Below are 26243 nucleotides of genomic sequence, written 5' to 3'. Positions count from 1 at the left end.
GGGTACTCGAGACAAGGGGGAGGGGGAAGGTACATCAGCTACTGAAATTGAGAAAACTGAAGTTTTACAGTTATTTTTTGTACTTTTTACACCCAAATGTTTGTCTGCCTTTTCACCAGCACTTAAGGTTTTACTAATATGGATCACCTCGTCACAACAACACACTGATTTAGTTGGGGTTTATCATAGGGCCAGGGAGGTGGGGAAAGTATTAATACTGAGTGTGTAGTCAGTGAACTTTAAGTTCTATTATTCTCAGCTGTTGTGTTCCTCTTAAGCTAATTTGACACACTTCCTAGCAAAATAGACTCCATTCTATTGTCTCCCACAATAAGACATTTATTACAAACACATTACTAGCAAAAACAGGTGACAAACTTTCAATAACCAAAAATCACATTTGACAAATTAGAGGGAGGCATTTGAGAACAAGCATTTAAAATTTGGAAGAGCATGGTGGCTGCAAATTATGAAATACCTTTTTCTTCATTATACATCAGGTATGTTAGTATCTTCAAACAATATGGTTCCAAACATCTTACATGTCACAAATGCACGAAAACATTACCAAGATGTGGTCGGGTTGACAGCCTGCATCTATTCAAGATGTGGTAATCTATTTCAGTAATAAAGCTTAGTCAGACTCAGATAAATGAGACCATTAAAATAGGACTTAAAATGCCTTTTAATGTTCTGACATGTTTTGGGTATTAAGTATACTGCATAACTAGTACTCCACCCTGTTTTGTGTCCTGTCAATATGGATTAGTATTGTTTGAAGGTAGTCGAACTAGACAAATTGGTTTGTAAACAGATTTTGATCACTAAGTGTGAAACTTGTGCTAATATTTTATTAGCACAAGGATCAGCAGATTGAGTAAAGTTGTCCATTTTATGGCTATAGATCAGACACTAATTAACCTAAGCAACTGTACATCGAAGATAAAGAAATGACATGAAAAACAAGGAAGCAAAATTTGTAACTTTTAGCCTCTATACTTATACCTGTTGTGGGATTTTTAATAGTATATTTGAAAGCCAATTTGAATAGGCTATAATGAAAACCAAACTAGTCTACTTTTCTATCATTCCTTTTAACAAGTGTATCTTTAAGTTTCAATTATACCATGTTTACAGAGAAGTTACAGTACAACCACCTTTAATAAACCAACAGTACATTTTAAACCAAATGCATTCTTGAATATGCAATACATCCTTAGGAGTAGGAGTAGCTAGTATAAAAAGTATCAACATCAGTGGTTTGAATATAAAAATTTATTTAAAGTCAGAGTATGCAACAAATAAAACCTACAGAAAAAACAGATTTTCCCATCACAATCTGTTGCTTACCAAATAATATTGTGAAAACACATTCCTTCAGTCATTATAAAGTTCTTAAAATACAAAAGAAATTAAATTTGTAAGAAAGTCTAGTAGACCAGATACTGTTTCTTCCAGGATATTTTGTAGAAGCAAGGTCATTCTTCAATACATTCCACGCCATCCACCTCCACCCATACTGCCTTGCCCATAGTATCCACCACTATTTCCACTTCCACGGCCTGCAAAACAAATGGATTAAAATCATGTACTCAGTTTCAGAAGTAATCCTCAATTTGGTCCACTAAGACCTGCTTAGTCAGATGACAGGACACTCTATTAAACTGAAAAGCGAGCAAAATGTTAGTTCCCCACTACTACTTGTGTGAAAGTAATTGCTACAGTTGCCACAATTGACTCATTCACAAATTGGAGGAAAGCTGGCCCATAAAGAGAGAGTCTCCAAGTTAAAAAAAATTCCAAGTTTTAAAAATGTTTAATATAAAACTTCAAATTGGCATTTTAAAATGGTAGAAAAACTTTCAAAAGAACTCATAGCTAATTCACTTAAACCATTACTCACCATATCCACCTAAGCCATCAGGAGTACCATATCCTCCACTGTAATTGCTACCCATTCCCATTCTGCCAACAGAGCCATAACCTCCTTGATCTGGAAGGTAAAACATGCAAGGTTATAATAAGTTAAAAGTTTATTTGTTAGTGAACTAGAATTTGAAGCCGGGCATACCCATTCCATCTCTGCCATAGCCTCCCATTCCGGAGCCGCCTCCAGCAGTTGAATTCAGAAACAGTTCAATGTATCGATGTTCTTTAAGAAATAAAAACAAAGAACTGTGCTTTATTTTTAGTCAGATTAAAAACCAGATCAAATGGAAGAAGAGAATGACTCATAACTAATGAGAGAAAACAGTTTAATGGAAAAGTTACTATGGCTGCTCCATGGCTAATGGAGATGAATTGTTAGATTAGTTAGCAGTGGGTAACATGATTCACATTCAGACTACTGCCACAATTTGAATTCTTATTGCAAGTCTCAAAAAGACTAGAACTTAACTGAATGGCCACTGAAGTTGCTTGTCCTACATGTGACCATCCCATGCCAGAGCTGAGATGTGTGGCATCCACAGCCCTGCTAGTACATGCTCTGTGGGTGAACAGGTTTCAGACTTTGTTATTTTTCCACAAGCATTAAATTTGAAATCAAACCATGAAAGAAAGACCGGAAAATGAAGTCACTACAATGCAGCCTAGGTGCAAGGTCAGATATTTAAATACAATTTAAAGATGGGGAGTCTAAAGGCAAGAGCCTTTCTCCCCTCACTACTGCCACTACACCTAAGGCTAGGGGGCATTAGTTGCATTGATAGCACCTTAAGAACTACTGCTCCTTCCTACTGCCAATAAAAACATTGAGAGAGAGCAGAAAAGTGGAAGGAAGAAGTGAAAGTGACAGCATGCTCTGAGTTTGTAGTACATATGTTTATAACGTCCAATGACACAGCTCTCATGTAGTATACATGCAAGAGACCTAGTAAGCTAATTAGGGCTGGCCACTGAATGGTTTAAATTCATGTACCAGTAATACTTACGCATGTTATTTTTATCTTTAGACATGGCAGCTACTGCATCTTCATGTGTTACAAACTCCACGTCTGCTTCTCCTGTTGCTCTTCCATCTGCTCCAATGTCAATGTGAACTCTTATAGGATTCAGTGGCGAGAAAAACTAAACAAATAAATTAAACAATCCTCATTCAAGAATATGAAAATAGTGTTCAAGCATTATATTAAACAACTTTAGTAACAGTATTTAAATTATTGTAAGTGACAGGTTTAAAATTAAAGTGAGACTGGAACAATTTAGCAATTGGCTCTATCCAATGTTTGTGTTTCTGGAATATGAACATATTAATTCTCCTTCAGACATGACTGCATTTTCCATACTATAGTAAAATTTATCCAAAGACCTAACTTTTACAAACAACACTCAGCCATCTTACAGGCAGAATCTGAAGTATTACCCCATTTGTCACACTGATAGACTAGGTATGGAAAGATAAATGATTTGTTAAAAGAGTAAACAGAACCAAAATCAGAACTCTGGACTCATGGATCTTCTCACATGAAATTTTTTTCTCATGATGGATATAAATTAGTATAATACTTAGAAGTTATTATAAAAAAAGTCAATGAAACAAATCTGACAAAGCTAAGAACACTTGAATGTGTCAACCGGTAGAATATAGGGATGTTAGAAATAGTTTATTTTAAGTAATCCTGTAACGGCAACAATTCTTAGTGGTTATACAGTTACAAAAATGTATAAGACGCAGCAGTGTGGTGGCACCCTCCCACCCCGACCCAAGTTCCTTGTGGACAGAGGCTACTCCAGCATCCCATGGAGTAGCCTCTTGTCTGCAGCGTTCTGGGCTTGTGGCTCCGTGGCAGCAGCTGGTCAGTGCTGGGCTCCTGGGCCCCGCCCAGACAGAGGCTGCTACCACCTCTCTGGCAGCTCCCTGCCATATGCTCTTCATTTAGAACTCAGACCAACAGACTGGTCCTGAACCAGCCTGCCAATCCAAGTTTAAAATGCAGAGCATGCAGGAGAGGAGGAGCTTCAATTAGATAATGCTTTCCTAGTTAAAAAGTGAGTAGCATGCTGGTAACAGTATATTAAAATTCTAATCTGCAAATGTTTAAGCATGTATTTGGAGAACTAAAACCAAAAAGAGATACGTGAATAAGGTGCATAGCTAAGAAATTGATAAATATGGTACCCCAAATCATGGTTGGCTCTGTCTGATATAGGCAAAAAAGTACAGAATGAATAAATAAATTAAGGTGTTTTGGATCACTTGTACTCCCACCACAGCAATATCACCAATCCATGGGTTCAGTAATAATTTTAGGTTCCCACTCAAGCATGCTACTAATTCTATGTAAGTTTTTTTCCCCCCTGGTACAGAGCAAAATCAGCTTGGCTATTTGAGTTTAGGGGAGGAGAAATACGCATACCTCAGACGTTTGCCGTGATGCAATGATCAGTCATTTGGAATAAGACTGCATACTTAAATATATATATTTTATATTCCAAATTAATTAATGATTAGGCACAATACCAGAATTACTCTGGAACTTCTATACAAACAAAGCTTATGGATGATGGCTACTTCTGGCCTTAATTTGCCAGACCAACATCCCTAGCTAAAACTCAAAAAAATACTCTGCATTATCTAAAACACAGGCTAGTAATCCCACTTAGATATGAAATGACAAAGCATTTATCTCAATTTGAGAGAGCTGATGTTGGGTAACAAAACCAGTCTGAAGAGAAACCAATGTAGTGGTAACACCCAAGTGAAGTAAATTGTAAATATAGTTTTCATTTAGGTTTGGGAAATTTTAGTAACTACCCACTTACTGATATCTGATTTACAAACCAGCAACACATCACAACCTCCACCCAGACCTGTTCAATTTCAATTCCTTCTGTCTTTTTTTTGGTAGTGTGCTAGTAACAGTCCTGTAACTGAGAAATTATGAGTGCTCCTAGTTAAACTTATCAAGAATACTTTCTGCAACTAAATCTCAGGAGGATTGGAATCATATGGCTAAGCCATAAACCTGATTCTCCCCAAACTGAGTGAAAAACAACAACTGCGTGCAATTAGATAGCATTTCATAAGCATTTAAAAGATTTAAGCACCCAGACTTCTAATCAAAGTTGGGCACCCATCTAATACTTTAGACTCACAATTTAAGACTGGGATTTTCTGGTTTTGCATTGCTGCAGATAGAAGCAGTTGTTGCCGCTTCAAGGAAAACTATAATAGCTCCTATGAGACTAATTGCTGACTCAAAAAAAGATAGAAAACTATTGATATCTATGCCAGATATAGCTAGCAACATGAATTTACAACACAATACTTACATTAGCAATATCATTTTCTGTAGCTCGAAAAGGCAGCCCTCTCATATGAACAAAGTGACCACCATGGAAACCTGAACTTGCATCTCCAGCTCCACCATAGCCATGTCCTCCCATACCTGTTAAAATAATACACTTGAGAACCTCATGAAAGGCTGAGATTCAATTAGTATTGGTTGCTATTTTGAAAGTATGCACATCTTACAAGTGCCACTCTTGACTGGGACAAAGTACACCCATACCCCAACATTGGTAACAAACACTTTAACCCCAACACTCAATAGCCACTCTTGCGTATTCTCCTCCATATGAGGGAGAACCACTTCTTAGTATTCTTAGGGCATACCCTCTTTCAATAGCTCAATGTACAAAATTTGTAATTCTTGATTTTACCTCTCCCATCTCTCATTCTGTCATCATAGCCATCATTTCCATAGCCATAGTTATTATAGCCACCATAATCATCAAAGCCACCATATCCTATACAATTTAAAAAGAAAAGTGTGTAAGTATACTATGATTATAAAAAATCTTGTTACATATAACATTTTTGTAACCTTTGGCAACTCACATTACCTGCTGCTGATCGGATCTCTCAGCATCAACTATAAATAAGATTCCTGCATCAATTTTAAAACGTAATTCCCTGATGTGTTCTTATACCATTTCTTTACCTTTAAGAAGTATCACCATTTTCAACAAGTCCCATTTGGTAATGACACCACACAGCATCATTTCAAAAAGGCCTCCAAACCTAGCAGGTACCAAAGTAACTGCACTTTCTTGCAATGTCAGAAACATGAAGCAACTGACAACAGAACCTTTGTTCATTAGATACACATACCACCGTCATATCCACCACCTCCTCGACGCATTCTGTCATACATACTTCCACGCCCAGCTCCATAATAACCCCCTCTTCCTCCTAATGGTCTATCATATGGTCCAGGTCGTTGTTGTCCCATCATTCTTCTCGGTGGGTCATAGAATCCTCTGATTTCACTCTTGCTACTTTTGAAGATTTCGATATACCTAAGTAAGAGAGGATTTTCAAGGTACAAATAAGAATACATGCATAAGCTGTTTGAAAGTTACAACAGGCTGTACAAATTTATTTAAATGTCATAACTAGATGCAAAATCCAATAAAATGACTAGAGACCATACAACTTAAGTTTCACCTAAAGCCTTAATACTCTTAAGTGTATCAAAAGAAAAAATTTACGATGGTAAAAATTTACTACTTGAAAATTCTAACTGTAAAAATTAAATAAAGTCTCTGAAACTTGTCCCCCCAATATGAAATACATTTGAAAAATGACTGACTAGTAAATTTATCACAGAATACCCTACACAAAAAGACAAAAATCTGATTTTAGCAAACTACATATTATTACTATCTTCCCCCACCCCCCAAATCTATTGTATATTCCAAGTTAAACTTAGGATCATAATTATAAATTCTTTAAAATAGCCAGTTAAAAGATTATGGTCCCCACCCCCCAAAAAACATTACTGACCCACAACCCCCAAAAATAAAGATTTAACACCATCCCAAACTCTCCATCCCCACCTGTGCCCTATTCTTTCCTTGTGTTTCCCCAGAGCATTTTCTGCTATCTCCTTTGAAGCAAACTGCACGAAGGCCTCCCCTGTGCTTCTCCCCTGGTAGTCCAGCGTCAATGTTATCCCATTTGGCACGATTTCCAACCCTTTAACCCAAGGACAAATAACCCCATCAAGGGGAACAGTGTTAAAGGCTGAAACATTCCCATCTGTAGCAAATACTTAAAGCAAATCTAAACAACAAAAAAAATTGCTTAGCTTCCCCCATCACCCAACACCACAAGCCAATGATTCTTATTAAAAATTAATGGTTTAGCCATATTTGTTTAGTTCTTTTTGTTTAAGCTATACAAGAATAAATCTACCTATGAAATATGAAGATATAACTACTAAATATTTAACTGTGCTCTAAATTCTAACAAAATTATTTCAATATGCATCATACATTTACTACCTTGACTAAGATAGACGTATTCTAGTCTATACTGAATCTAAAACTTATTTGTACTTTAACAGAACAGCATAATTCAGTTTGTGAAAACAATCTAAGCATAAAACAAGAACGCCCCCTCCCACCCAAAAAAGTGGGCTTTAAAAATTAAACTAAGTGGAACACTCATATGATACAAATCTAAAACCAAAGTCACTGTACTTTGACTATACTAGAGATACCTTGAAAGAACTGAACAATCTCCTCTTTGCTGCAACCAAATGGCAGTCCACGAAGTCGTACTGTTCCATCACTAGATGTATCATTTGGACCATTGTGTTTTCCAGACCAGTCCATCTTGATACTTAAATCAACACACTATGAAAAATGAGAAAGATAATGTTTTAGAATCATACTGTACTGCGACCCCTCCCCTCAGCCAAAACCCAGCTCCACACACATTTAATTTTACCTTAGTTACAAACTAGTAAGAATCAGAAGTATTACTACTTTCTGGAGTTGCATCATAATATGCAAGATTCTTCCAGAAGGGTATCAAATATGGCATAGGCTACTCTACGGCAAGAGATTTAGTTTAACACATATCAAACAAAACTGAATACACAATCCCTCTAGAGTCTGACAATCTAATCTCTTTCATAGGCAGATGCATCTCCATTTGCCTTGCTTAAAGGGGGTTGGGATTCTACCAAAAAACCAAACCCCCTTAATTATTGATAAATCAAGTATTGTGCCATTTTAAACTTGATCTGCTATATGGGCCTTATTTGAAAGCATAAGAATAACTTTAGTAGAGATCTATAGAATGTTTTAAGTTAAAAACCTGGAAAGTCAATTAAAAGGAATATAGAAAACAAGGACAAACTGAGAGACGGAAGTAGGCACAGAACAGGAATAAAAGTTCAAGCTGCGTTGTAACTTGGGTCTCGGTAATGGCATTTAATATTAGAGTCAAATTTGACAAAACGAGATTGCTACTCTTCTTAGGTAAGTGATAAAAACTGTTGCATAAATTAAGCACGAACACACGATGTTTAGTTTTAAAGCAAATGCAGGATACCTGCCAACAAAAGACGATTCTTTTATTACTATAATAACTACTAATATTAGCACTTACATAAGTCAATTTTGTCTTCCAAGCGCAGTGTATCTGTTAATGGATTAATTCCCACAACACCCTTGTGAGGCAGAAAATATTATCCCGACAGTTTAGGGAGCAGATTGCAGTTACCCGGGGAAAGGGGGGCGACTAATCCACTCTGAATGGGCGGGAGGCTGAGTCAGATCGCGCCTCGGATCACACTAATCCCATGGGGGCGCGGAGGCTGCACACGCGGCGGGGGAAAAGTCTCACAATAGGCCGCTAACATGGGCACTGTCATGACAATGGCGAGGACCTGCGCGCGTTACTACGGCGGCGCCGCCTCTTCAATAAGGCGGAGACGTCTCTCGCTGCCGCCACCCGCCTTTGTGGCCGCCGCCGCGCAGCCAGGCCGCCATGCTACCTGCCTCCAGGAGCGCGCCACTCCCGCCACCCTGCTCTGGGACAAGGCCGCCCGCTCCCACGCGCCATTTACCGCAACTACTCCGCCACCCCCGCTCCTATTCGCCAGGGAATGCCTCAGGCGCCAGCTCCCGTCTCCCCCAGGGACCCCCGCCGCCTCTCCCCAGCCCCCTCCCAGCGATCCCGCCGCGCAGTCGGACTCCCGCAGTCCCCGCCGCGTTCAACGCCACCACTCAAAATGGCGCCCGCGCCCGAGCTGGGCCTAGCGAAGAGTCGCCACCACCCACTGAGAAGGGGCTCGCGGCTTTCGAGCACCCCCAACCCTTCGCCCGTGCTCGGGGGCGGAGGTGTCTTTCCGCCCCCAGGGCCCGAACTGCTGCAGCCACCTCCTCCAGGTCCTGCGGGGAGGCTGGGCTGCGGCTAGTTCGGGCCCTCCTCCCGGTACTCACCGGGAGACCCTCACCCTCGATGCGCTGCGACGCTAGGCTCTCCGGGGGGAGCGGGGTGAAGGAACCCCCTTCTCGCTTCTCACCCACGGGCGTGTTGCTCGCTTGGCAGACTACGCAGCCAACGAGCAGGTAGGATGGCGTCGCGGTCACCCACGTATCGCGATAGCCACACTGCGCACGGCACTCCAACCCCGCTTACGTCAAAAGTACGGAAAACGGCGCATGCGCGTAACTGTAAAAAAAAAAAAAGAAGGAAAAGCGCACGCGCAAGTGAAAGGTACGTTTCGACCATAACGCCCGGCTAGCGGGCGTGAGAGCGCATGCGTTACAAAGTGGAGCGTGCGTAACACGTTCGTTATCAGGCCTAGACTTCAGCAGCCCCTGTCCCTCGCAGCTGACAGATAGTAGCAAGGTGCTGGCCCACTAGAAGAGTCTGAAGAAGAGGGAAGGGATTTGGCGCAAGCGTAGTTGTTGAGTGCAGGGAGCTCCACTGTGCTTCTGTAACGGAACCCACGGCTCCCGAGGTCGCTTCTCTTGCCTCACAGGGGCCGCGGTCCCATCACAGTCCGTCTGCCGCGCAGGCAGCTAGTTTATCCCGGGGACACAGGCAGTCACGTGAGCCCACGCTCAGCGTGGGGGGCGCTTTTACTGGCCACCTGCCTTGCGCTCGGGGGAGGCAGAATGTCGTCGGGCCGTTGCAGTTACTGTGCGCGCGAGTCGGTGCTTCTGCACCTGGCCACAAACATCACCCTCCACCACGCGCATGCTCTGCCCCAGGGAGCCGCCTGGGCCGGGGTCACGCTCCGCTGGCGCTTAGACCAGGCTACGATAACGCTGTAATTGTTTACTCCTCAAACTACTCTTCCCTGATGTGAGAGCAAGTCGATACAAGTCAGTGGCTAAGCTATATTAAGGCTACACAACTATGTGACTATACAACTATGTCAACAGATAAATGAAAGTTTTAAATAGTTTAAAAGTAGATGAAATTGGGCTACAAGAGTGAGTGATCATGTCATCAGAAACAATAATGCACAAATAATCAGTTCTTTCTCAGCTACTAAACATTCACTTCGACATTTGTGTTAGTGCTTGGAGGAAGATTAGTTAAGCTTTTTGAAAGAACTTACAGGAAACTTTATGTGAAGATTGACCCTGAAATCTCTTTCCATCAGTTTGTGGAAATCCTACATCACTGTCTCTTTGAAGATGTAAGTTTTTTAAGTTAGTTATTTTAAAAGCAAGTAACCTATTCCACACTTAAAGTGGGCCTGATATTAAATTGACTCCATTCATTTAGAGTTTTACCTGCATAAAACTTCAGTATATTCTTAATATCATTTATTATAAGCACTACATTCTCTCTTTTTAAAGTGTTTAAGAAGCACATTTTTAGGTGCTTTAGGAATAAACTGAGTTGGTTCCTGATCTGAATTTTTGAAAAGCATTAGCACAATAGGAAAATGAATTTATTGAAGTCTCATCTAGCAGGCAATTGCAACGGAATGGAATGGATCTTTAATGTACGCTGAAATGAAATTGGCCAGGGAGTCAAAGGCTAGGTCTAGACTGTGACATTTTTGTGGAAAAATGTGGAGTGCATTTTGCGTAGCTTTTTCTGCTTTTTTTTTTTTGGAAGAATGCCATTTGTCCCTATCTAGACAGGACCAAATGGTGGAAAAGCTGCCTCTTTTGGTGGAGCCCTCATGCCTTGTCAAATGAGGTATACAGGGCTCTCCGCAAGAGCACATTTGCCCTTCTGCAAAAAAAAGCAGAAGAGCAAACACATTCCTTGGATGCAGCGGGGTTTTTTCAGATTTTTGGATGCCATTAGGTTCACACTTTCAAGCTCTCCTCTACAATAAGGTCTAGAAATTTACTTTAAAAAATGAAAGGTGAGATTTTCATGTAATCATCTGACTCCAGAATATAGAGCTTAAAGAAGAACACCAAATATTGTGAGACTCCTGATCAAATCCAGAGAGTTGGCAATACTAAATGTTTTTTGCAATCCTGACAGCTAGTGTTGAAATTTCAAAAATGTTGAAAGGAGATCATAAACATAAAAATGGGAAAGGAAATCATGTTATATTTCAAAACTGCCACAAGATGGCAGTGTTTCAAAACATTACTGAAAAAACACTTGTTAAAAAGTCCCTGATATTTTAGCAGTCCTCTAATCGACTCAGACTATGTCTGCACAGCAGCGTTATTGCGGAATATTGTAACGTCAACATAGTCTGCGTCTATACAGCAAATAGTTATTTTGATGTAATGTCAAAATAATGTTTAGCTGGAGGACTTCTTACTTCGACTCCTGTAACCCTCATTTTACAAGGAGTAAGGGAAGCTGGAGGAAGAGTCCTCTAACTCGGATTTCCTGCTGTGTAGGCCGTGCCAAAAGCCAAAATAAGCTATTTCAACTTAAGCTACTCAATTGACATAGCTCAAGGGCTACGTCTAGACTGGCATGATTTTCCGCAAATGCTTTTAACGGAAAAGTTTTCCATTAAAAGCATTTTCAGAACAGAGCGTCTAGATTGGCATGGACGCTTTTCTGCAAAAGCACTTTTCGCGGAAAAGCGTCCGTGCCAATCTAGACACGCTTTTGCGCAAAAAAGCCCCGATCGCCATTTTTGCGATCGGGGCTTTTTTGCGCAAAACAAATCTGAGCTGTCTACACTGGTCCTTTTGCGGAAAAGCTTTGCACAGAAGGACTTTTGCCTGAATGGGAGCAGCATAGTATTTCCGCAAGAAGCACTGATTTCAGACAGTAGGAAGTCAGAGTTCTTGCGGAAATTCAAGTGGCCAGTGTAGACAGTTGGCAAGTTGTGTAGCTTATTTCAGCTTTAGCCCTGCTGTATAGACAGGCCCTCAGTTACTATAAAAAGTTACAGAGTGGTAGCCAAGTTAGTCTGTAACAGTAAAGACTTAAAAAACAACAAGTAGTCTGGTAGCACTTTAAATACTAACAAAACATGTAGATCAGTGGTCTCCAACCTTTATACATCCAAGATCACTTTTTAAATCTCAGAACAGGCGAAGATCTACTGCCCCGCCCCTTCTGTGAAGCCCCGCCCTCTCTATTCTCCTCCTGTCCATCACTTGCTATCCCCAGTCCGTCCTTACATACTCTGATAAAGTTTATTTTTAAATTATGCAATATATAAAATTAAAATCACGTGTTTATAGTTATGAAATAAATGGTCTGTTTTTTATTCATGCTATTTAAATCTAAAATGAAGCATTTATAATTATACATTTTGTGAGGACAGAGTTCTGCGGCTAGGGGCAGGGGAGAGGGAACAGGGTGCTGGGAGGGCAGAGGACAGGGTTCTGCAGCTGGGGACAGGGTGCCAGTGGAGACAGAGTTCTGTGGCTGGGACAGGGGAGTGGGGACAGAGTTCGGGGAGTGGGGACAGTTCTGTGGCTGGGGACAGGGGAGTGGGGACAGCGTTCTGTAGCTGGGGACAGAGTTCTGTGGCTGGGGAGTGGGAGCTGGGGAACGGAGAGTGGGGTGCCAGTGGAGGCAGAGAGTCCCCTGCATCTTCCTCCTTCCAGAATTCCCCCCCCCCTCGGAGGGAAACCAGCACGTGCCTGCCCCGGGGCCAACCCCCCGCGCAGGGAAGTCCTGCGTGCGTGCCGGTCCAGGGGGCCGACCCCTCCAACGCAGGGAAGCCCCGCGCGTGCTTGCCCCAGCGCCAACCCCTCTGCCTCGGCGCAGGGAAGCCCAGTGCACGTCTGCCCTGGGGCCGATCCTCCTGCCCGCGCAGGTAAGCCTCGTGCGTGCACGCGCCTGCCTCCCTCGAGCGTGCACGCGGGCTGACCCTCCCCATGCGCACCTCCCCCGGGGCTGACTCACCCCTCCTGTGCGGTGCAGGGAGCCGATGCTGCCTCCCGCAGTGCACCGGGCAGAGCAGCTAACGCCACTTCCGGAATCGCCAGAAGTGGCGCTAAGTTGCGGGACTTCTGTCCATCGCCTGGAAGCCGACACTACCTCCATTTTCACTTGAGGTAAGTAGTGGGGTTTCTTGGGGGTGGGAGGGAAATGGGGGTGGGTCGGACAGGACGCCTCGCGATTGACTGGTCGAGGCTTCGCGATTGACCAGTCGATCGCGATCAACCTGTTGGTGACCACGGATGTAGATGTTCGTGGACACAGCCTACTTCTTCAGATGACCAGAGTGTTGGAAGTCTAGAACCAAGAATAAATAAGCGGGGGCGAATTGGATGGGAGGGAGAAAGAAGACATTGGGTACATAAGTATCAAAGGAATAACTGAGCCATTCTGTAACAGGAAAAACTTCAACAACAACAAATAATCTATTAGCATCTTAAAGACTAAATAGTTAAAAGAAGCTGATAAGAACCATTAGTTTGTACTAGGAAAAGAAGAGTACTAACTCCAGATTCTATACAGACATCAAGAACCATTGGCGCCTTCATTAGTTGGTTGATAACGTGCGAGCCATCCAATATCGTGATTTAGACCATTTGCATGAGAGTTAAACTTGAGAATGAAGTGGAGTTCCGATTCTTCTCTGTGTATTTGGTTTGTGGAATTGGTCTGAAACAAAACAACTTGTAGATCCCTTAATGAGTGTCCGGGGACGTTACAGTATTCCCCAACAGGTTTTTGAGTGTTGCCTTTTCGGATATCTGATTTGTGTCCATTAATTTTTTCAAATAGGGACTGTCTAGTTTGTCTAATATATATTGCAGTGGGGCATTGCTGGCATTTGATGGCTTAGATCACGTTACTGGATGTGCAGTTAAATAAGTCTCTGATTTGGTGGCTGATGTGATTGGGTCCAGTGATGAAATCACTTGCATAGAGGTTGGGCAGAGTTGGCACCGGGGCTGTTTGCAGGGCTTGGTTCCTGGATGCTTATGCCGTGTAGCAGGGTTACTGGAAAGGATTTGTTTCAGGTTGGGGGCGTTGTCTGTAAGTGAGAATAGGCCTTTCTCCCAAGGCCTCTGAGAGCAAGGGGTCATTTTCCAAGATAGGTTGTAGATTGTGGATAATGAGTTGGAGGGGTTTAAGTTGTGGACTGTAGGTAATGACAAGTAGAATTCTGTTAAAATCAGGAATAAGGGATCTTCCGGAAAAGGCTTTATTTTCCGAAAGATCCTGTCTAGACTGGCGCTTTTCTCTGGCAAAGCCCCGAGCTGGAAAAAAGTGGCAGCCATGTTCATGCAAATGCCGCGGGGGATATTTAAATCCCCCGCAGCATTTGCAATTCCGACTTGTCTCATTAGCATCCCTTTTCCAGAAAAGGGTGCCAATGTAGACACAGCCTAGATGTGTAAGATAATGAAGCAGATCGCTATTTATCACTCATCATGCAAAAGAAGAAAAGCATAAAGTTTCATAACATATCTTCTCTAGTAAATTTAAAATGACATGGCTCAGTTATTTTACTGATGATGGCTGTGTCTAGACTGGCCAGTTTTTCCGGAAAATCAGCTGCTTTTCCGGAAAAACTTGCCAGCTGTCTACACTGGCCGCTTGAATTTCCGCAAAAGCACTGACTTCCTACTGTAAGAAATCAGTGCTTTTTGCGGAAATACTATGCTGCTCACGTTCGAGCAAAAGTTCCTTTTGTGCAAAACTTTTGCGCAAAAGGGCCAGTGTAGACAGCTGAGATTTGTTTTGCGCAAAAGCGCATCTAGATTGGCCACGGACGCTTTTCCGCAAAAAGTGCTTTTGCGGAAAAGCGTCCATGCCAATCTAGACGCTCTGTTCCAAAAATGCTTTTAACAGAAAACTTTTCTGTTAAAAGCATTTCCGGAAAATCATGCCTGTCTAGACGTAGCCATGCTGTATTTGCTCGCCGTTTACTGAGTTTCTTCATGGTTTCAATTTTAGGAATTGGATGAAGATTTACATCAAAAATTGAAACAGAAATGAATCTCTTAGTAACTGCTTCATCAGAAAATTGCAACTTACAAATTATTTTACCAAATGTAAGTCTATATACTTTTCTAACAATATCACTTGCCATGTAATAAGGCAGATTTCTTCATATTCTAATGGTTCAAATTTATGAGACTGTAAGAAAAAAAATCAAAATCTTGGAGATGTGATGGTGTCATATATTTGAAAGAGGGTCAGAAAAAGCATCCTATGTCTAGATTTTTTTTAAAAGCGAATTCTTTTTTTGTTGATGTGCTGTGTTTTAGGTGAATTACAACAGAATTTAGTCCAGTAAAACACTCCCTTGTCTCTCTAATACGGTGGTCCAACCTTTTTAAACATGAGATCACTTTTTGAATTTAAGTGCAATCCAAGAGCTATCTCAAACCCAAATACCCTTCCCTCGCCTCCTTTGTGCCCCTTCTCTGAGGCCTCGCCTCTGCTCACTCCATCCTCCTTCCCTCCCTCATCTTCCTTCATCAGGCAGGGGCAGCTGGTAGGGGTGCAGGCTCTGGTCCTGGATTAAGGGATCTGGAGTGCGAGAGGGGCTCTGAACTGAGTTTGGGGCAGGCTGTTGGGATGTCTGAGGGGTTCTAGGTGCAAGCTCTGGGAGGGTGTTTGGATGCAGGGGTGCTCAGGGCTGGGATACAGGAGGTGTTTCATGACGGGGGTAGGGTTTCGGGATGTGGGCTCTGATGGGGCACCACTTACCTCAGGTGGCTCCTGGGTGGTGGTGCAGTGGGGCTAAGGCAGGCTCACCCCTGGCCTGGCCCTGCATCACTCCCAAAAGCAGCCAGCCCACTCTCTCCCAAGTTCTGTTGTGCCCCCTCTTTGCTCTGTGAAGATAGGATACAGGGTGGGTGGGGACATCTTGACATCAGTGCCCCTCTTCTTCCTGCCCTGCCCTGCCCAGCAAGCAGGAGGCTCCTGGGGGTGGGAAGAGGCAGTTTCAAGGCAGGTGTGTAGCAGTAGTGGGAGGGACAGCTGAAGTGCCAGCACTTGATAGCCTCTTGGCCAAACCAGTCACAATCACCTGTCAGAGGCTCCAAGATCTACCAGTAGATCCCGATCTACTGGTTTGTGATCACTGCTCTAATATCCAGGGACTGAGACAGCTACAACTAAACATGAAATCATTGTCTGTCTATTATAAATAGGACTGAATCTTGAAGTCCATATTCAGATTCCATGACCTGGAAACCTCCCCTCCCCCAACCGCACATTATTCTCATTAGTGAAGAGAGTCAAACATGCAAAACTGTGCTGGAGCAGCCACAGAACTCCTCATTTTACAGGTACATACTAACATGGCCTCTGATACTTGAAGGGACAGAGTTTCTCCAGAGATATTTCCCCCTTTAGACTAAGAGGAAACCCCTATACAGGTTAGAGCCAGTCTGACTGATCTCTGGGGGTACGTCTACACTATCCCCCTAGTTCGGACTAGGGAGGCTAATGAAGGCGACTGAAATTGCAAATGAAGCGCGGGATTTGAATATCCCACGCTTCATTAGCATGTTCCCGGCCGGTCGCCATTTTGGAAACTGACTAGCCCGGAGTAACTGCCCGCGTCTACATGCGTCAGAGAAGCGCGATTCCGAGATAAACCCCTTAGTTTGAGTTAACAGTTAAACCTAAACCCCTTACTTCGAATTAACAGTTAAACCTCATTCCCTCTCTGGAATGGCAGCTCCCTCCGGAACTCCCATTCTTCCTGTGCCCTCTGCTCCATAATGCAGGTCAGGGCTCACAGGGCCCCCAGCTGCTGCTCTCGATACCCCTGCCATGTTACGGTCGTCCTGTGGAGCCCTTGGGTGCGGGAGGATGTCCCGGGCGTCGTGGTGCGCCCTGCATGTGCAGCTGGTGTGGCTGTGGAGAAAGAAGAGAAGTGGTCAGTTCTCCCTGGGGACATAGTGGGTGAAGTCCAGCCCCCCTCTGCGAGGTGAGGATAACCGTGCAGGGCCGGATTAAGGCATGGGCTCACCGAGCAGCTGCCCGGGGAGCCAACCTATGGGGGGCGCCTGATGGGAGCTGTAAGGGACACACAGCTGCCATCAGGCGCTGCACGCCCGGCTCCCGGGCTGCAGCAGCTGCTAGTGGCCACCCTGCAGCGGCCGCCTGGGGCAGGAGCCATGTTAACTCCCGTAGTGCCGGCCAGCAGCGCCCTTCCCCCCACGGCTGCGGGGCCCTGCACGGCCAGGCTCGACCTGCCCCGGGTGACCCCGGCTGCGCACCAGCGGCGGTAGCTGGGCTGGGCCGGACCGGGCATGTGCATCCTGCTGCCGCCAGCTCTGCATGCCCTCCCCCCCGCGCTGGCGCGGTGGCGGGGCCACGCATGTGCCCTCCCTTAACCTGGGGCGCCGGAATGGCTCGGTCCGGCCCTGTGACCATGCCCTGCACCGTCAGAGCTGCTGTGCTTGCACAGAGGCCCTGGTCGGAATGTCCAGCTATCCCCAGGAGTGGGAGCTGCCCCGAGATCTCACCCATGCTCCTGTGCTGTGTATAGTGTGGGTGAAGTGGGGGGGAGATGTTAGAGGGGGCTTGTGAAGCGAGGGCGTCCTACTGTGTCCCGTTCCGGGGTCAGGAGCATGTCAGGTCTCTTCACACACGCGTGTGGCTATCAGGCCATGGCCCCTTTGTGGCAGGCAGCTGGAACCACCTGTCTAGGGGTGGTATGGCACGTGCTTGCACATGCACAGGTTGCTGCGTGATGCGTAATAAGCAAGGGCCATGCACGCGGTCCTTGGTCTCCCTTCCCGCCCCCTCTCCCCAGGGAAGGGGACAGTGATGACACTTACATGGTGTGGCCTCCCTGGATGACCCTGCTGACTCCTCTCCTGGGACTGCTTGGGGGTCCTGCTGGCTTGGCGGCTCCTCCTCAGCTTGCTGCCCCCCGGGGTGGCACGGATCACCCCGCCCCCCGGGATGCAGTCCAGGGCATCAAAATAGGGGCAGGTGTCTGCTCCTACTGAGGAGCTGCCCCGAGTGGCCCTGGCATATCCGTGCCACAGCTCTTTAATTATCAGGCGCACCTGCTCCTGGGTGCACCTGTGGCCTTTCTGGGCCATGGTGGCAGCTATGCGGCCATAGACGGCCGTGTTCCACCAGCTAGTGTGGAGATCATGGACATTGAGGGCCTGCCCCCAAACCTCAATGAGGTCCATGATCTCACTAGTCCAGGAGGGAGCGTGGTATCTACGACTGGGTGCTAGGGGACTGGGCGGGGGACGGCTGGCTGGCACTGGCTGCGCGGGCTCTTGGTGGGGCCACTGGGTCAGTGGCAGAGACTGCTGGCAGGCCTGGATCTGGCACGTACAGTCTGGCCAGAGTCTAGCCCTTTAAGGGCTCCAGGGCTGGGGGAGAGGAGAGGAGTTTTCCTGGTTTGGCCCAGAGTGGCCACCAGGGGAAACTGGGAAGGGCTGGAGGCCAGCTAATTCGAATTAAGTGTCTACACAGCACTTATTTCAAATTAGGTATATTGAATTTGGCGTTACTTCTCGTAGAATGAGGTTTACCAAATTCGAATTAAGCACTCTGCTATTTCGAATTAATTTTGAAATAGCGGTTTGAAATAGATGCTATTAAAGTTAATTTGAGATAACGGCTGTTATTTCGGATTAACTTTGCAGTGTAGACATACCCTTAGCCTCTAAGGGTATGTCTACACTACCACCCTAGTTCGAACTAGGGTGGTTAATGTAGGCAACCGAAGTTGCAAATGAAGCCTGGGATTTAAATATCCCGGGCTTCATTTGCATCTTGCCGGGCGCCGCCATTTTTAAAGCCCCGGTAGTTCAGACTCCGTGCCCGCGGCTACATGCAGCACGGAGTAGGTAGTTCGGATTAGTCTCTCTAATCCGAACTACCGGTACACCTCGTTCCATGCCTTAAGGCCTGTATCCGACGCACGGTTCATAGTGTCATGATAGCAGAAGCAAAACCGCTTATCATCAAGGATGAGGAAGATAATATGTAGGACCAAGCAGGTTGGTTCGCTCTCGGCCCTGGCCACGGGGGCATGTGGAAGCAGGCTCTTTGCTGGCCAGGCCTCTCGCGCGTATTGCCATCCAAGCAAAAGGTCAACTTCCCCTTGATGAAAAACCTTACACTATGTAACTTAAAGATCAGCGACGAACAGGAACCAAAACCAGACCCAAAAAGTTCATGTAAAGTTCATGCTGGTTGTGCTGACTGTGCCATGCCTGATAAGGCAGAAAAGGAAAAACAGGAAACCATCTCCCCCCCTTACTCCTGTCACTTAACAGACAGGGTCTGCTAGCCTGTCACAAAAAGCGTGCAAAAGCTTTCTCTATAAAACAGCTTCCCCTCCTGTATCAAATTGAGGAATCCCGAATAAACATTGGATGGCGGAATATGAGCCAGGTCCGAGGACCTGAGGGCCACCTCCCGCTCACTGAACCAAACAAGTTCCTGTATAGCGTAACGTATACCAAACATAACGAATACCAAATATGTTGTTGTAGTTTGTCTGTTAAATGTAAGTATTGTTATCTGAAATTGTTTAGAGGTATTGTTAAGTAGTAGTGTTAAGCGTTTTAGATAAATGATTAGTCTTATAAGTAACACTGATGTAAATGTAACTGTTAATAATCCCTGGTCCCTTGTTAACAACTATTGGGATTTAGAAAAACCTCAGGGAATTTTCTTTACTGTATTGCATTTTGCTTATTGGACATTCTAATAATTATTTGGTGCCTACGTATGTAAGAAATTGATAAAATAATAATGTATACATAGAAGCCCTTTAATAAAAGTTTAAAAGATATTTGGTAATAGTTTGCCTGTTTCTGCGCCTCCCTGGGACTAGCCACATTTCCGAACCTTTTACTTTAAACCACAGATATGATAGAGGACTATAAAATCATGACAGGTATGGAGAAAGTGAATAAGGAAAAGTTATTTATTTCTTCCCATAACATAAGAACTAGGGGGTCACCAAATCAGGTTAAAACAAATAAAAGGAAGTTTTTCTTCATGCAGCGCACAATCAACCCATGGAACTCCTTGCCAGAGGATATTGTGAAGTCCAGGACTTTAACCGTGTTAAAAAAAAACCTAGATAAATTCATGGAGGTTAGGACCATCAATACTTATTAGCCAGAATGGGTAGGAATGGTGTCCCTATTCTCTGGCTGGAAATAGATGACAGGAAAGGGATCATTTGATGATTACCTGTTCTGTCCATTCCCTCTGGGGCATCTGCCAGTGGCCAGTGTTGGAAGACAGGATCCTGGGGTAGATGGAACTTTGGTCTGACCCTGTATGGCTGTTCTTAGGTTCATTATATATGTGCCTCCATCTCTCCTGGCACCCTGCTGCTGCCCTTCACTGTAGCCTTACACTGGGAGGTAGGGTTGGGGAGGGGTCACCCATTGCCCGGCATGGGACAGGAGCAGTGGCTAAGATTGGACGGGCGGTATCACTTAGTCGGACACTCACAGAAGCCTCAGAAACTGCTCATGTGAGGGCCAGACTCTCCTGGTTTTGTCTCCAGGAAGCTCCATCAACATCACCTCCCAGTGGGTGCTGGGGGGATGGGCTGCCGGTTATGTGTGCCTCCCTTCTCCCCTCCTCCCTCCACAGGTACAGCAGCCCTCAGCCTGCTTTTGGTGCTGCTCTCTAAATTGTAGCAAGCAGCAGACAGCCAGCGATGGTGTGATGGAGAAACTGGGGGATTGTCCAGGAAAGGTGCAGGGGGCACAGGTAGGGCTGGAGGAGAGATCCAGCTCAGAACACTGGTGGAGTTGGGCCCTGACTATTCATTGGGCCCAGATGGCATAGGCCCATACAACTCGCCACTCCTGATCAAAGCTACGTTGGGTATGTGTTCACATGCTGCAGTCACACCTTTGATTGCAGTGTAGACGTACCTTAGTGATTCTACCATCATGCCTGAGGTTGGCAATCTGTTAAGTTTTTGCAGCTGTGAGGATATTCTTAAATGCTTAAAACGAAACAGTTTTTCGTTATAAGTATTTCCGGAAGAAGTGCGTCTACATTGGCAGGATGCTTTTCCGGAAAAGCACTTTTTCCAGAAAAGCATCCATGGCCAATCTAGACGCGTTTTTCTGCAAAAAAGCCCCGATCGTCATTTTCGCAATCGGGGCTTTTTTGCGGAAAACACTACTGTGCTGTCTACACTGGACCTTTTCCGGAACAGTTTTCCGGAAAAAGGACTTTTGCCTGAACGGGAGCAGCATAGTATTTCCGGAAAAGCAGCTGATTTCTTACAGTAAATCGTCAATGCTTTTCTAGAAATTCAAGGGGCCAGTGTAGACAGCTGGCAAGTTATTCCGGAAAAGCGGCTGATTTTCCGGAATACGTGGCCAGTGTAGACACAGCCAGTGAGTTTTTCCTGAGTAAGGACGCAAGTTACAGCCACAAATCTTAATGTTGTTATGAATAATAGTACAGTGAAAGCTTTGTTATCCAGCATTCAAATGGGGAATGGGAGTTGCTGGTTAATTGAATGTGCCAGATAACAAGTATATTGCTCTGCCCCCATCCCCTACACAGAGGAAATTGCGGCGACCAACTCCCACCCCCTTTAGAATACCTGGCCCCCAGAACCAGGCAGATAAGCAGGCCCTGGAGCCCTTCAGCAGATCCGGCTACCGTAGCCTGAGGCAGATTGATGGGGAAGGAGGTGCCTGATGATGACATCATCAGACAGTACCAGCTGTCAGAAGCCCCGCAATGGCCAGAAGCATCAAGTCATCCAGCTGGACAGGCAGGAGTCAGACATGTGCATTTGAAGATGTGGGAATATTGTAACTGGGGGCAATTCTGGTTAACCAAGTTTTCTAGTTAACACAATGCTGAATAACAAAGCTTTCACTGTAATACAGTTAAGCTGCAACTAATAACTCCTCCCCAGATTCTGAAATGTTTTGACTCTACACTCAGTGAGCTTAGTTCATGAATGTTTTCTATTTGTGTAAATTTTAAACTATGATTGGTGCCTTTAATGCACTATTATTCTGGGGTTCTTTTTTTTTCTTAGTTAGGATCTGCCCATATTATTTTAGGCAACTACTGGAAACAACAGCTGGGAAAAAAAGAAATACAAGTTGTACAACCCTGGTCCAGCACCCTCAGGACTTGAGTGGTCCTGAACTATGGAATTTGCTGGACATGGGGAGGTCAATATGTTGGGGGCTCTGCTTTTCCCCAGGCAGCTTCACTGCCACCCAGGGATCTGCTCTCCTCACAGCGCAAAGGAAGGGGGGAGCTCTACTTATTCCTCCATGGCTTTGTTACATCCTGGAATTCCGCTCTCCCCGAAATCGGTTAGCTGCTGCTCGAGGCTCTGTGCTCCTGGTGGTGGCTCTGCTTTGTCTCCAGTGGCTGTGCTGCTGCCTGGGGCTCAGCTACTGCCTGCATCTCCATGCTTCTCCCAGTATCCTGCTGCTGCCTGGGGCTTCACACTGTACCAAGCAGATTTGCTGCTGCCCAGCAGGCTCCGCACTCCCCCCAGCAACTCCACTGCCACCTGGGGAGCTCCAAGCTTCACTGAGCAGCTCTGCTGCCACCTGGGGGGCTCCATGCTCCTCCTGGTGGCTCTGTGTTCCCCTCCCCAGCACCCTCACTATGGCCCAGAGGGCTCCGTGCTCCCCTCCAGCAGCCATGTTGTTGCCCTCCTGCCAATGACAGGGAGCTCCGCTCCATTACTCCCTCCTCCTTCCCAGAGACCAGGGGCTCTGCATATTGGCCTCCTCGCTTAGCAACACTCCTGGCCTCAGCCCAACAGTTTATCCCTGCGAGCGCTCACTCGGACAATGCTAGACCAGGGGTGTTGCTGGATAAGGGAAGTCTGGATTATGGAGTTTCAACCTGTACTGATAAGAAGAGCTATTCTCTTGCAAAATTATCCACTTTTGAAAAATGGTTATTTAATTATCATATAAGCCATCAGCATAAAAGACCCATCCTATTTGCTTTATCCTTGAAAGTACAGGTTTAACATCTCTAGCCTGGCAAACTCTTGTCTGGGAACATCCATGATCCAGCATGATTTTAGTTAGCCAAATGTCCGCTTATCATGGGTGTGGCCAAGTTTCCCATGATTCCATAAAGTTTGTTTACAGCTACCAGTCCTAGAGCTAATTAACTGTTCTGTGCAGTTAATTAGCTGTAACCTAATAATTTCTAACTAAAAAACATTCCCTATCACTTACATATCTGTAGCTCAAGGTCCAGCCCATTTCTAGACATTGGTATTAGTGCCTAGTTCAATTAACCTTTTTCCCCCAGCTCCTGGTTTGGACTCCCCAAAAGAACTGCAGCAGGCAGATTCCCTTACAATTCAAATCTCAACACTTTTTTTTCTATTGCTTCTCCTGGCTCCCTGACAACTCTACCTGGTTTTCTTTTCAGGCATTCTCCGAGTTTAACCCTTTACAGACAGTACTCCTCTCATCCATCACATACATACTCCGCATGTGCCAGAGGGCCACAGAACTCACTGGAGAGCTCATGTGTTGGATCTGAAGCCACATTGGTGGAGCCCCAGTCTCAGAAGTGAATTTAATCAGAAGAATGGGAAGGATAACTGGAAATTGTTTAAGAACACTTCACGAGATGCTGAAAAAGGCACAATTGAAGAAAGAGGCCATATTGGTTAAAAAAATCATTCTGGTTGGGAGGAGAGCTGAACCAGTTGTGAAACATTGTATATAAAACAAATGGAGGAAAAGTGAAGTAAATGGCAATAAATGAAAATCAGAAGCTAAGAATTTCTGGGGAAAATATGATAACATGTGACATCCTCCAAAGATATTAGTAGAGTGGGAATTCTGTAATACAGTCGCTTAGGGATGGGCAATAATTTTTGATGGGAGCCACTCCAAGATTTTGGAAAGTGGTCAAGGGACACACTCTTCCAAGATATTAATGGAGAAGGTGCAGGTTCTGGGATGGATGTTGGGTGCAGAAGGGAGTTTGGGGTAAGGGATTGGGGGGCAGGAGGGAGAATGGAGTCTGGGAGGGACTTTGGGTGAAGGAGGCAGTTGTGACCTAAGGCCGGGGACTGGAGGGCAGTGGTTTGGGGGTGTGACCTAGGTTAGGAGGGGATTGTGATCTGGGGCAGGAGACGGGAGTGCCAGATCTGGGAGAGGGCATGGGTGCGGCAGGGGGTCAGAGGGTTTGGGTATATTGATTGGGATGGCAGAGGGTTGGGGAAAGGAGGCGTTGGGGTTCTAGAGGCAGGCTCTGACCAGGAGACTTACCAGCCGGCAGCCAAACCAGCCTACCTGCCTGTAGACCTAAGTCTTGCAGAGCTTAAACATTTCTCAGCCTGCCTACCTGCCTGCCTTGTGTCTGTACAGGCTGCTCAGCCATGTGCTTGTATGAATAGCTGAGCTGAGGAGAGGGGGCCTGGTTCTTCTTGGCTGCCTGTTATTGAAACAGACTGCTCCCACTGGCCCGTTTCTGGCCAGAAACTGTCCAATGGGATTGTGCTGGGGGCAGCAACAGCTCCTGAAGCTTTCCCCCTCCCAATTTTGGAACAGAAATGGGGCCAACAGCCATGTTTCTGAGCAATGTACTGGGCAAGCAGGAGAGCCTGCTTGGGGCCCCCGCTGCCTCTTTGGGCTGGATTCAGTGGCTTGGCAGGACAGATCCAGCCTGTGGGCTATATTTTGCCCTGGCCTGCAGTAGCTACTATAGTTAAGGATTGTTAAACGAGCAAGTCCAAATAACTTGCGCCCAAGAGTTGTAAAAGATCTGGCCGGAGACTTCTTCGGTCAGTGAGTGTTGATTTCAGTAAGTCCTGGAATGCTGGGGTTGTTCCAGAAGACTGGAAGAAAGCTATTGTTGTGCCAATGTTTAAGAAGGGTAAACAGTTTGACCTGGGTAACTATAAACATGTCATTCTAATATCAGTCTGGCAAGAGAGTCAGGTGGTTGCTCTTTACATGCTTGTCCTCTCCCTATCCTCCCCCTGCTGTGCCTGTTCATCCTCCAGCCCCACTGCTCCTCCAAATCTTCTCTCCCTCCCCTTCCACCCCGTGAGGTGTGTCTCACTCCCAGCGCAGTGCAGAGAACCAGCCACCGGTCAGATCATTCAGCTCACTAACAGTCTGACTGGCAGGCTCCTTCCTTCCCCCCTGTCTCTGGCTGGGCTGGCACCCAGGGAAAGCTCAAGACCCTACAGCCCAGGGTGCTGGCCAAGAGGAGCCAAGCTCTGCATATGCCAAAGCCCCACACAGTGCTAGCCTGAGGAAGCTTCTCCACCCCTCAGTTAGCTTCTAGTCTTGTGAGGAGGAAACTGTTTCCATCCTGTTTGTGACCCAGCCTGGGGCTCAGCACCATCTTCACACGTTGACCCCCCACCTTAGGTCCTGCTCCTGGGGAGTGCAGGGATGGCTCTGTCTCCTAGGCACCCTTCCCTGCTGAGCCATCTCTCTGGCCAGGTTGGCTAAAGCCCCTGCCCTCAGGTTCCCTGGTCCCTGCTGCTCAGTATATGCTTAGGGCTCAGCCCCTTCCTGCCCATACTGGAGACAGGAGGCAGCTGGGTTATATTAGTGGTTAGCAGCAGTTTGGAGGAGATGTTCGCTGCCTTTCTACACTGTGGGGGCAGGAAAGACAAGCTGCTTCTGGCCATAAGGGGGTGGGGTGGAAGGGAAGACATGGCCTCTGGAAAACCACAGGGTAGGTCATTCCTACCCCCAACCCATTCCGCTGGAAACAGATCCCATATCTTCCCTCTCACACAATTCCAAAAGACTGCTGCTTGACATGTTTTGGTGTGAACTCTGACAGAAATTTGGAGAGGGGTTCTATGATCCTGCATACTCCCTGGCTACATCTAGACTGGCATGATTTTCCGCAAATGCTTTTAACGGAAAAGTTTTTCCGTTAAAAGCATTTGCGGAAAAGAACGTCTAGATTGGCATGGACGCTTTTGCACAAAAGCACTTCTTGCGGAAAAGCGTCCGTGCCAATCTAGATGCGTTTTGCGCAAGAAAGCCCCGATCGCCATTTTCGCCATCGGGGCTTTTTTGCGCAAAACAGTTTTCAGCTGTCTACACTGGCCCTTTTGAACAAAAGCATTTCTGAAAAGGGC

The 26243-nt window shown here is 45.6% G+C and overlaps 1 protein-coding gene and 1 pseudogene across 7 annotated transcripts; one reads left to right on the top strand and one right to left on the bottom strand.

The window, feature by feature from the left end:
• Nucleotides 1–1260: 1260 nt before the first annotated feature.
• On the bottom strand, nt 1261–9463 carry HNRNPH3 (heterogeneous nuclear ribonucleoprotein H3). Of its 6 annotated transcripts, none has more exons than XM_006125262.5 (10): nt 9324–9463; nt 7509–7644; nt 6844–6982; nt 6116–6303; nt 5665–5751; nt 5275–5390; nt 2934–3069; nt 2072–2152; nt 1904–1993; nt 1261–1562 (listed from the first exon to the last, which is right to left on the bottom strand). In XM_006125262.5, the coding sequence occupies exons 2-10, from the start codon at nt 7621–7623 to the stop codon at nt 1486–1488; spliced, it is 1029 nt and encodes a 342-aa protein (XP_006125324.1). In that variant the 5' UTR covers nt 7624–7644; nt 9324–9463; the 3' UTR covers nt 1261–1485. The 6 variants fall into 6 exon arrangements, with proteins under 6 accessions (XP_006125324.1, XP_006125325.1, XP_006125326.1 ...); XM_006125263.4 differs by having other exon boundaries at nt 9255–9393; XM_006125264.4 differs by having other exon boundaries at nt 9241–9378.
• LOC112546152 (uncharacterized) lies at nt 8653–26106 on the top strand (annotated as a pseudogene). The gene is made up of 4 exons (XR_003089785.3): nt 8653–10451; nt 13121–13254; nt 15110–15207; nt 23555–26106. The product of XR_003089785.3 is annotated as an uncharacterized LOC112546152 (transcript).
• Nucleotides 26107–26243: the final 137 nt, after the last annotated feature.

Source organism: Pelodiscus sinensis, chromosome 8, assembly GCF_052426305.1.
Source record: "Pelodiscus sinensis isolate ZL-2025 chromosome 8, ASM5242630v1, whole genome shotgun sequence".
Lineage (NCBI taxonomy): Eukaryota > Metazoa > Chordata > Testudines > Trionychidae > Pelodiscus > Pelodiscus sinensis.
This window is presented reverse-complemented; position numbering and strand designations above follow the sequence as displayed.

Bases quoted from the DNA above. Each gene is read 5' to 3' on its own strand.
- HNRNPH3 (XM_006125262.5), bottom strand. From the start codon at position 7,623: ATGGACTGGTCTGGAAAACACAATGGTCCAAATGATACATCTAGTGAT. The intron at 2,153-2,933 runs GTAAGTATTACT...TATTTCTTAAAG, and splicing joins TAAAGATAAAAATAACATGC to AACATCGATACATTGAACTG. The intron at 1,994-2,071 runs GTATGCCCGGCT...TTTACCTTCCAG, and splicing joins CTATGGCAGAGATGGAATGG to ATCAAGGAGGTTATGGCTCT.